The sequence below is a fragment of the Rhodnius prolixus genome, unplaced genomic scaffold (genome assembly GCF_049639745.1).
Source record: "Rhodnius prolixus isolate KJV_2025 unplaced genomic scaffold, Rpr scaffold_7, whole genome shotgun sequence".
Taxonomy (NCBI): Eukaryota; Metazoa; Arthropoda; class Insecta; order Hemiptera; family Reduviidae; genus Rhodnius; species Rhodnius prolixus.
Genome location: NW_027411582.1, coordinates 11,222,325 through 11,234,394, shown reverse-complemented (window position 1 = coordinate 11,234,394; position 12,070 = coordinate 11,222,325). Strand labels below are relative to the sequence as shown.

Below are 12,070 nucleotides of genomic sequence, written 5' to 3'. Positions count from 1 at the left end.
CGCCAAAATTGCCATTTAAAACAACTGTTTTCACCCTAAAATTACATTTAATATTTTTGACTTTACCTTGTTAAATTTTTATTAAATTCCTTTTGTTCCAGTGTCGATAAGAACAATTCAAAACAGAGTTTAAATTTTTTTAAAATAATATAAAGAACCGTTAACAATAACACTGAACACTTCACGCGTAAAATAAATAAAAAAATATTCCGGAATTAGCACGAACAAAAAAAAATATATATACGGATTATCACGAAACTTTACGGAAATAAAGAGTTAGTAAATATGGGTAACATATACGTGAGAGGAACAATACCACGGCAATACAGTGGAGGCCAGTACTGTTGCCGCCTCTCTTATATACGCTTATCCACAACTTTGGGGGCGGCAGTTAAGTGTAGGTTAGATCCGTGTGACTGCGCTGTCGGTTGTATTTTCTACACCCTCTATTTTTCCACTCTCCGCTTCCTCTATAGTCACTTTTCATTCATACAACCGACTTCATTCTATTACTATACATGTATATATGTTGGATTTGGCAATTTAAAATTTTTAAAAAAAAAAATGGTTGCGCGTTCGTTGGGTTTTGTTTTCTAGCTAAAATGAATAATGCATGCTTGATTGATTTAATTACAACCTCAATTTTAACTCTTTGATTCATTTTATTATTATTGCTTCCAGTTAAGGGTGTGGCTGCTGAGAGATTGTCACTGGATGAGTAATTCATTTGTTTTCATCTCATACCCAGAATAATTGAAAATAATTCCTCTAGATGGTGTTAGTCGAGACATTGTAGGGGCGGTACAGCGTATAACACGGTTATTTAAAATTTGCACACTTATTTAAAAAAAAATATATGAATATACACTAGATTGGCTATCGATTTATAAACCGAATGGGTTAACTAATTATAAACTGTGATAATTGTAATTCATAATATTTGAATAAGATCTCAACGTTTGGTGGCTAGTTGGGGCCAACTTGAAACTCACACGACTGAATGTAACTATACCCAGAACTATGTTAATTTATATACAACTATTAAAACTGTTCAAGACTATTTTAGCCTTGTAATGTATTGTCGTTTCCGCCATCGTTCTTCCAACTCTTTCTGTTCTTCTCTTGCTGCGCCATTACTTGGACAAAACTTCAGGCTAATTTCAATGGTTTGTCTTATTTTCTATTGTCTATTCTTTTATTAAAAAGAAAAGTTACCACCTTCAGACTATTCACCCTTGTGTAGGAAAAGTTCGGCGAGAAATAGAAGAAGCTGTAGAGAAGATGGTGTTAGTAGAGGATATAGGCGCAGTGGCTACTCACTTTCCATGCCGAAATTTCTTCAGTTATTTCCGTGACTGCAATAGTTGGTATAGACCACGCTTGCGAGTTGAATTTCTAGTTTGGCAATAATGTGGCCTTCGTCTGACTTGACCCAAGGCAGCCATTGGTCATCCACTACTCTTCCAGCTGGTTCTTGCTCCAGCAAGGAGCTTTTAGACTAGAGAGAGATAGCGTTTTAAACAGACCATCCTCAACACCCAGTGATTATCTTTCTAGCAAACTAGCCGCCGAGTGCCTAATACCAATTTAAACTGACCTTGTCCCTTTTTTTTGTCGGACATTTAAGGTTCAGAAGTGATAAGAAGCTAGTAGCCACTTAATCGCTGTAGCAGACGCTCGTTTGCGATACAAAATCTACTGGAATAGAGGATTTCCTGCTGGAACTGAATAGAAGCGGCGCAATAATCCTGTTTTGGCTGTAATGTCCCTAATATAAGCAAAGTAGAGGAACACTGCAAAGGAGAGAATGGTTATAATAATAATATTAAACTCGACTTCAGGTCGCCTAGATAAAAGCAACGAAGTCCAAACTTGCATATTTTATTAATGAATAGATAAGTTTATAATTCAACTTAGAATTATTACAACCTTTTATCTGATGGAAAAGAGGTTCTTTAAAGTGTAATTAATCTGCTCACAGAATTTTTCTGCTAATTACATTTAAGCAAATTCACCTTGCAACGAAGTTAGACCTTTTTCGTATTATTCTATGTTTAAGGAGAAGTTGGAATTAGGCTCGCTTACAGTATTGTGATTAGTATCTTAATGTAATATTAATGAACTGGATTTTTGAAATTTTATAGTGAACATAAAAATTTTGTTGGAAGTTGACCAAGCAATTTGCTCCATTAGGTCCAATCCTAACCCACTGCCTTTAATATTAGGCCTTTTTGAAATAAATACTACCAATTAAAATTAACATGTGATGCATAGTAACTCTATTTACTTTCTTCATTGTAGTTACACAATACTTACATAAGTTACATTTGATAGAGTTAAGCTTGGAAAATAGAAAAGAAACTCAAAGGAATGGCTACCAAGAAGACAAGAAAGAGGAAGAAGAGGCCAGACATTCATTTAAAGGACTATGTAGAAGAAAGGGAAGTTCTATTAGAATATATGAAATTAAATGAACTAAGACGTTTTTGTAAAAAATTACACAAAACAGCGGAGCTTTTGGAAAGAGATAACGATGTTTATCAGATTGAGAAAGAGAAATTATTGGCATATTGGAATATTCTGGATAAACAGGTTATTTTTCTTGTAACAATATATTTAACCTCCAGTCTTACCCCACCAAAATAGGCGACAGTTCCATCATTTTTGTTCAACAGAAATCTGTTTAAAAGAGTTTAGATTCGATCTCCACAAACTTTCTCTAGTTTTGAAATTATGTTGACCCATTGGTTTCTTAGCTTGACGATGATTATTGGGAATCTAGATCCAGTAGTAGGTACCAGAATTAGATCACCATCTTTAGTACCAACTTTTCGATTAGATCTAGAAGTTAAGTATTCTAGTTTAATTCATTGAAGACAATAGAATTTATAGGTTTCGTGACCGTAAATTATTCAATTAAAGATTCAAAATTGGCGAGGAATCGGTCAAATAAAAACAGTTTATGCTTAGTAAACAAGTAAGCTTAGTTTTTGTAACTCAACCAATCCGCATAGCGACGACCTGAAGAGGACAATATATTTGTCGAAACGTTGGCAAAAAGACGAGTTGTTGTTTTTATTTAACCCATTCCTCGCCTATTTTGAATCCTTAATTGAAGACGATAGTTTAATTTCTTTCGTATTGCCGAACTCCCTGTTATCCATGCTCTTCACTTTGATACATGGGACAGCCTCTACTTCTTTCCGATAATACTTCAGCAGTTCGTTGCAATGAGCACAAGCATGTACATTTCTGGACTTTTCTTTGGAGCAACTACGCAGCAAACTTATGCGAGCATATGTAAAAATAATAATAATGATAATAATCTTATTTCGATGTCATTATTTGTAGCTACAAATAAATGGCTTATTTGAAGACCAAAATATCAAAACTTGCATGTGGGTTTAGCCACATTAGTTCCCGAAAAATAGAAGGTCTAGAGCTGCGGTGAACTTATTAGGTCACTTGCTCTTTATTTGAGGCGGGAGAGTGTGTGGACCACAAAATTTAGCTAGCCAAGATTTGTACTTTTAATTTTGATGAGTATTAAGTATAGCAGACTAACAGCTCTACTTCGTTAAAAAAAGTTTTGCATCTGTTTTTTTATGAAAAGGCTGCTTTGAAGGTGATAAGCGACTGATGCTGATTGTTCTAGGAGACCTGGAAGTTTCTGTTCAAAAGATGTTTTTGTTTTTGATCACTAAGATGTACGAGGAATTCGCGTAACAAGGAAGATCTGTCCTAATTCGGGAAACTTACACGCCTTGATTGATCCTGAACTTGCTGTTGGTCTGCCATTTGGCGCATGATTATCGGCATTTCAAGCGTGAATAGCCTCGCAGTACTCGATGAGAACTCGATGGGTTGTCGTCAAGCTGAGTTAATCAACTGTCGGCTGATGGAAGTCATTCCTTACTTGGGGCAATCACCTCGGCCCTTCGTTTTAAATGTGAATTAAAAATTTGGATTGCGCGTTTACTATTTATTGGTTGCAGCCACAAAAATTAGCTATTATCTAATACAAATATTAGATTTAAAAATTCAAATTTTGTATTTAAAAATAAAATTAAAAAACGAATAAATAATATATATTTACATATTTTACAGCTTTGGGAACTTGTAGATGAAAAACGAACAATCGAAACAAGGAAAATAGAGAAATCTGTTCATGACCAATTTTCCTTATCAACCCAAAAAAAGGACTTAATGACGTACAATTTTCTAAAAGCTAAAAAAAGTTATAATTTCATTATAACGCGCATGGTCAATAGAAATATAATTTTCCACAAACTGCAAAATAGACACAAGGAGTTAATGTATCAATTGCATCAAGCTCGTAAATCATATATAACGCCAAAATTTGAAGATTATCGAAGTGATATGTATCAATATAAGGTCTCTTTTGAGAATAGTGTGGCTTTATATGAAAAATTATTTGTAAGTAGTTTCTTAAAATTTGTGTTAGTAAATTGTAACTAATATCTAAGTTCAAAAATTTAATTCTGTTTTTCTCTTTTAAGGACGTTTTTTACTCACTTCAAGGACAATATTTTTCAAATAGATTTTCGATAAATAAAGATATATATAAGAAACATGATAGCATCGTTGGGCGACTATTAAAACGGAAATATAATCTTGTAAATACGTCGATTAAACGTCTAAATCGTCATCGAGATAGCATGAGTAGGCTGTCCAGCATAGTTCATAGGAGAAATGAAGCAAATACCATTTTACTGAAGAACCGTCTAGAAAGGACAAAAGCTGTTTATGTGTGAGTCAAATTATCTAATTTTATGAAATCATTTTTTTAAAAAAACTTAACATAGTTAATAGAGTTGAGAGTGGCTATTTTACATGGTGATTTTAACTTGATGACCCTCCAATCTAGTAAATTTATTACTGGAAACAATGTCTGGCGTAACAGGCACACCTGTATGGATACTTTCTTTCCTCCTAATATGAAATCAATTACAAGAAAAATAATATTAATAAAAATAATTTATTTGAAACCTAATGAAGTCAAATTCTCTACACCAAACTTATTAACCAATCTCTTTTCGATGAACGAACATCTGAAATCGATCAGATAGAGTACCTATAATGGATAAAAATCAGAAATATTATCCAGCGCTATGGAACCTAACTACATTTTCAAAAATAAATTGACTGAAGCATTTCACAAGTTCAAAGTTAATACAATAGGTCCCTCTCCTCTTTGCGTAGATTGCAATGAGGAGGAGGATTTCAAACATATAATAATGATATGTCCACCGTTATGTAGTAGAAAGGAAACGAATGTTTGACGACTTAAACAGGTATTTAGGTTCACCCTTTCGCTACGAAGACATAATATTCTCCACCAACATCTATGTGCTTAAATCTGTAGCAGAGTTTGCAAAGAAATATGAATGTATTTAAAGGTTATAGCCGATTAGAATGAATGCAAGAAAATGATTAGAGAAGGATTACGTGATTTCAATTTCGGTTAAGCTATAAGGATGGCAGGAATATAAAGTACTGATCCATTCATTAGTTGTAAGGTTTTATAGTTGTATATAGTAGAGAGATGAATGAGTGAAGCGACTGTATTTATAAGAAAGAATGGAGAGTGAGTGATATTCTAGTGATAAGCACCTAGACGATGCTGGCTGTATGGCGGAAGCCAATGCCAAAAAGGAGCCAAAAAAAAGTTAATACAAAATTCTAAATTCAGTAATCTAATTAACTTTCTTCGGCTTGCCATTAAGGTTTTGTCTTCTGAATTTTTAAAAAGATCGCAAATAAATGTTGATCACTTGAGGAGTACATTTAATATCCATGTATTAACATTAATTTAATTCATTTTAATGTATTCGTGTTGTGTATTTAAATGTGTGATGCTAATAATATCTAAATTCTTAATTGTATCATCAATTTTGGACAAAAAGTAAGAACAAAAATTAATTGTTTTCAAGTTGGTAACAGTAATGTTCCACTCATCAACTTCCGATTCAGATTTAGCTTATAAAGTAGACATCACAGATCTGTATGAATTGCTTTTGTTAAGTTCTTTAATCCCATCCTCACCAATAAAAAAAAAAAAAAATCAAAAAATAACAATCAATATAAATTGTGCGAATCAATAATTGTTTTTTTTTTTTTATTGATTTAAAGTCGATCTCAAAAGCATCGGGAAACTCTGAAGGAAAGAATCCAAAGCTTGGACAACCCGAATGTGCTTAAGAGTAAAGAAAGGATAAACATGGAAAGCGTTTTAAAGAATACTGAAAATGTAAAAAAAATAATAAAAAAGAAATTGGAAAAACAAAGAAAAATTAAAAATGTAAAATGGTACGAAGCAAACTATAAACACATCGAGGCTGAAAATAAATATATTAATGAATCAAAATTTGTGGACCAGACAAGAAGATTATCTTTTGATGAAGCAGATCAAATAATCGTCAATATTATGGCCAAGAAACTATTATCTATCATCAAGCTAAACTCGCTTAAAAAGAAAATTAGATTTATGTATTATGTCTTGAAAGAAGCATTAAAGGTAATTTATTTTGGATTTCTAATTCTAGTAATTATTATTTTAATTTTGTAATTCTTTATCTTAGGATTTGAAATGTAGCTGCGCACTTCGATCTCTTTGGTAATGGTCGGACCATCAAAAAATATCAAATTTTTGGCTAATTAAGAAATGAATGATGTTATTCAAGAAATGATTAATGATGCTATTCAAGAAAGAATGAATGAATGATGCTATTCAAGAAAGAATGAATGAATGATGCTATTCAAGAAATGATAAATGGCCAAAGTGTAAAATAATTTACGCAATGAAAGCTTCCCGAATGTTAGAATTTGTACCCAAAATTCTAGATGTGCGTCTGGAGTAGGATTTCAAAAAAAAATAGGGGAATTAAAAGATGAAGACTGAAGCTAACATACTCTAGCCCTAAGACTTCCTTTTAAAACTTTTGTTCAAAAGAAAATATTATAATAATTCCAAGTTTTACTTTATAGGCAGATGTAAAAGTTGAGGATATTGTAAAGCAAATTGTGACTGAAAATCACGTTCCTTCGACATTAGATAACATTCCTAGAGCTAGTTTCAAAGAAATGGATGGAGAGAATGATCAGAATGATCCATTTGGTTTGGATTGCGTTCCAGATATTGATATCCAAGGCTCCATTCCTTGCACCTCTATGCACCACACTTGCAAGTATTGATGTTATTGCTATTACAATATTTATACAATATTATTAGAATCTATCCATACTTGCGACAAATTTGGGTTGCCCCCTTCCGATTTATTTATTTTTTTGGAGAATAGCGCAGAATTTCGGCATTCGTAATCAAAAATTAAGAAATTTGTTTTTAGAAAAAACGTCCACCCCGAGTAAACATGGTTTTCCTTCTGCAGTGAGGTGAACAAATCTTCTTATTTGTTTCACCGAACTTAGAAATAAAAAAAATCTTATATTTAGTATTTATAAAGACTTTAGAAGCTTTAATATTGCAGCAAAAAACTATGCAATTTAAATGATCAAATGAAAGATTTTATTTAACTGAACATTTATTTTCCTCAATAACTCAGTCAATTTTGCAGCGCAAACGCTTCAATAGATGGCACAAACGCATCACCAAAGCTAAGCAGCATTGTTTAACTAAATTTAGCTGCACAGTATTGTCACAAAACAGTAAAAATAAATTCTCCAATATTTGTAAATATTAATTTTTGGCATAGTTTGTATGCATTAAATTACTGAGATGATGATGGTACATTGACGGAATAAATTGTTCGTGACAATGATTTTATACATTCATTTTAGGCTTTGCTTTCTTAAGCTGGATCTTTCAATAGGAAAATGTACAAATATACGTCATCGTATATAAACAAGAAGAGATTATGATCTTATAAAAAACGTACATTTCCTTCTCCTGCGTTTCCTGCGTAATCGTGTTGTTCAATCTATCTGCGTAAGCTACTTAGATTAATTAATTAGGTAAACATTTTATACAGGAAATTGTTATCAGCCTTCAGGAAGTGTAGAAAGAAAACAGATCCTATTTAAGGGCATCTAGGATGTCTAAATAAAAAGTTATTTGTTTAAGGGAAAAAATTCATTAATTCTCCTGTGATTTAAATTACTTATTTCCTTTATGTAATTATTTTATTTAACTTAATATTTATTTTGTAAATTTAGAATCATTTCCTTTCTAATTTGGATAGAATTTAGGTAGAATAATTGCGTCACTTTAAAATAAAAATTGTAGTCCAAAATCTAGCTTTAATAGACAATTTGATTTGAAATAACGGCGAAGTAGCCAGTTTATAAATAAGTAGTTCGACCTTTTTTAGAGATACAAAAACAGCCATTAGTGCACAAGGACCAATTTTTTTTGTTTTGATTATATCTTTGTTAATAATGGTTGTAATATTATTCTACCTTTTTTTCATTTCATTCCTAAATCTAGAAATATCGTGTCATGAACATCGTTTAAAATAAAGAGGCACTTTTAATTCTCGATACCAGGTTAGGTCATCTGTTTGGAAAATGTTTTTACACTTTAGGTATGCCGGAAAGTTTACCGTTAATATTATTGTTAATGGTTGCAGTAAAAACGCTGAAATAGTGAAAGTATGATGGGCCTAAAAGCGACAATAACGGATATGTGAAAAAATCTAAATTAGCAGACGATCCATTCAGCAGTATTCCTGGTTCGCCTAGTTATCCTTCGAGACTTCCTTCTCTTCCAGGCAGCTGACTAGGCTCACGATGTGCTCTTCTGGGAGGGTACACCCACAGTTTTTGTGGGAGAGGAGAAATGAGTTTGGTTTAAGAAGTAAATGCATTAATCTTTCATTTCAAAACAATTCTTTCATTTCGTTCTTTCTAATGAATAACTCAGTTAATTACTTTAATTTTTGCGACTCTGTGAGGTTCTTTCAAGAAGAAATGGTAAAAACCAGGGTGTTTTACCGCTGACCTGATATTAGTGAAGCCTTGAAAATTTAGCGATTGTCTTTTAGGCAGAATTAGTTGCAAACACTTCTGCTGCAGTGATTATAAGAGAAGAATAATCAATTCTAGACTCGTTTTTTTTAACATCCAGATGGTTCTATAGGATATAAAATCTTGCGACGTTAATTCAAGACATTGTGAAGCTGTCTGGAAGAGTGTTCTGATGAGTATGGGTACATATTTGTCTGAATGTCTTTCAGGGTAAAAGCGAAATGAGATAGCAGCCTCTCTGACCCTGAAGAGTTTTCTTGTTGCCCTCAATAGCCCTGGGGTCTTTAACCAACAAAGCATGGAAGCACAAATAGTCTAGGAACATATCAGGCAAGGGATTTAGGCGTTCTTTATTAGCCACTCGAAGGAGTTTTTCTTCACCAAGGTCTTACAGGCCAATTGGTCGACTTCTTGTTGGGACACTGCAACTAGACTCATGCATCGAACAGATGCACGTATCAACAAATATTCTGCGTATATTTTACAGAAAATAATCCCTGTGCTTGTATGGGTGAGAGTTCGGCACTTTGGAGAGGAAAAACTCGCTTCTTTAAGCCAGGAGAGCCCATCACCAGAAGTCTAATGCTACAGGCAGGAGATGTGGCGACCCCGCGGATATCCCAGTCTAGCAACTCGAACAATTCACTGTTGAAATTGAAATTTTAAAGATTTGACGAAAGAATAACTTCACAGAATATGTTGATTGAATAGTTAGAAATTTGCTCTAAGATGGCTCCAAAAATTTTCTTTTATTTCACATTTTAGATAATTATTCCGGAATAATTAGTTCAGGGAAGATCTTAAGTGCCTTAGATTTAATTACATTTTAGCAGATTAATTTGTCTGCTAAATTTATTAATTACCTTAGCAATAGAAATTAATTTGGGTGGCACCACTTTTAATTTAATACAATCGCTTTTTTGTAATTTCAGACAGATCATAGCCGAACACAAACGTATAAAAAAGGTTGATTTTGGTAATAAACAACCAGATGAACAAATCAAATTGTATGAAAAGAATGCAAATCAAAATTATAGTTTACGTTTCCGTTTGAAGAATTGTATGCTAAGAAACGGCTATAATTTAGACAATGTACCTGTTGATATTAGAGAATGTGCTGCACCAAATCTTAACCAATACGTTAAAGTATGGGAACAAAAAATAATGATGATCTTGAAAAAGAAATCACTTTACGATCGTTTCTTTGAGGAAAGTGAAAGTGAAGAAGAAGAAGAAGAGCAACAGGAAGAGGGGGAAGCAGAAGGAGAAGAAGTAGAGGTACATGCAAAGGAGGGAAGTAAAGAAATGGAAGTGGGAATGAAAGATAATGAAATAGTGGAATTGGAAGAGGAAGAAGAAGGTAGCGTGGAATTGGAAGCGGAAGAAGAAGGTAGCGTGGAATTGGATACTGAAAAAGTAGGTAGCGTGGAATTGGAAGCTGAAGAAGAAGGAAGCATGGAATTGGATACTGAAAAAGTAGGTAGCGTGGAATTGGAAGCTGAAAAAGTAGGTAGCGTGGAATTGGAAGCTGAAAAAGTAGGTAGCGAGGAATTGGAAGCTGAAAAAGTAGGTAGCGTGGAATTGGAAGCTGAAAAAGTAGGTAGCGTGGAATTGGAAGCTGAAAAAGTAGGTGAATCTGACTTCACTGTTACTACCAGCTAGACAAATTTTGAAGACGAGACATCCGACGTGAAATAAAGTCTAACAATCGGCTTATGTTGATGATAACTTCGGAGCAATTATAAAATTTTGAATAAAAATCAGATTTTATAATACCTAAATGAAATTTTGAAAAAAAAAGTTGATTCATTAAAAAACAGTGTCTATTTTATTTGGGGTATCTAAACAGGTCAAATATAATAAGAAATTATTAATAAGTTTGGTTCCAAAGCACCTCGTACAATTTTACAAAGAGGTAATTTGCGTTCGTTTTCTCGCGCTATAATGACTCCTACTTGGTATTCAACTGCAGCTAGATTAGGGTAAAAAATTATTCCTTTAAGTTTGTTTTAGACTGCACCATGTACGAGTTTAGTTGGTTGTAAAAAAAAACTGTAAATGTCCTGTCATTTTGCATGACTGAACTCTGCACCAAAGTTCCGCAACAAGATGTACCATTTCCCAGTTTGTTGTGATTTTTATTTTAAGCAGAAATGATGTGTTCATTTCCACATTACTTCCAAGATCGCATCTTTGCGAGTTGATTACCTATACCTGTAACCTACTTTACGAGTATAACAAACTGAAGTTGAAGGAGGTCAATGTCTTCTTTGAAGGAAGAGGGTTAATTTCAACTTCCGGCTCCTTCCTACAGCTTTATAGGAAAACGTGGGTAGTTACCATGAGTTAGGAAGGAATACCTTATATAGAGTACTTCCAGGCTTTTTTTTTTGCTGCGGAAGTCTTCTTCAGAATATCCTGAGGACAGTGGAAGCGGAGCATATGGTAGGCTATTAATATTTATTAACGGCGAGTGGTATTGAAGACTTACGAGTCTTGCCGCTCTTTTTGCGGTTTTCCTAGAAAACCTGGGTTAGTATTCTCATGAATGTAAAACATAATTAGGCTTAAATAGATCTATTTCAGTCGTGGTGCAGAAAAACTCGCCAAAACATCATTTCTGCTTTAATAAAACAGAATAGAATTCCATAACAATGCAAAAAATACTGGGTTGATATAAATACTATCCCTAAATCTTAGAAAACTTGCTGGTGCGGTTTGTTAAACAGTATTGGGCACCCAAGGCAAACTTTCCAACCATTTGTAAGTTGAGGTTGAAGCTTCTCCCCACTACTCATCGCCTCGTCGGTCAACTCCGACCTTCTTCGCGCTTGTAAAGGACAAAAAGGACAAACAAGTGGTTTGTGGTGGCTAATAATTTCCTCACGTAGACTCATTGTGAGCTGCATAGTGATCGTTTACTATGAAACGTGATTACTTCCCTCTTACTGTCATAAGATCCGTCATGAGGATTTATTCGCTGCGGTAAGGTTTTCTAATATCTTCTGCACCAAAAGGGTGTAAAATTATTTTTTTGCGCAGACTGAGAATATTGTTATTTTTAAAT

General features: G+C 33.5%; 2 protein-coding genes across 2 annotated transcripts in view; one reads left to right on the top strand and one right to left on the bottom strand.

Moving 5' to 3' along the window:
- Positions 1-331, bottom strand: part of LOC141446973 (metabotropic glutamate receptor 2-like) — a 308,858-nt gene extending 308,527 nt beyond the window's left edge. The window contains exon 1 of the mRNA XM_074114046.1: positions 67-331. The gene's annotated coding sequence lies outside the window, so the exon portion shown is untranslated. The remainder of the gene's footprint in view (positions 1-66) is intronic.
- Positions 332-2,264: 1,933 nt separating this feature from the next.
- Positions 2,265-10,865, top strand: LOC141446969 (uncharacterized). Its single transcript, XM_074114018.1, has 6 exons — positions 2,265-2,592; positions 4,108-4,437; positions 4,521-4,771; positions 6,154-6,538; positions 7,009-7,208; positions 9,936-10,865. Exons 1-6 carry the CDS (start codon positions 2,371-2,373, stop codon positions 10,663-10,665), a joined length of 2,118 nt encoding a protein of 705 aa, XP_073970119.1. The 5' UTR covers positions 2,265-2,370; the 3' UTR covers positions 10,666-10,865.
- Positions 10,866-12,070: the final 1,205 nt, after the last annotated feature.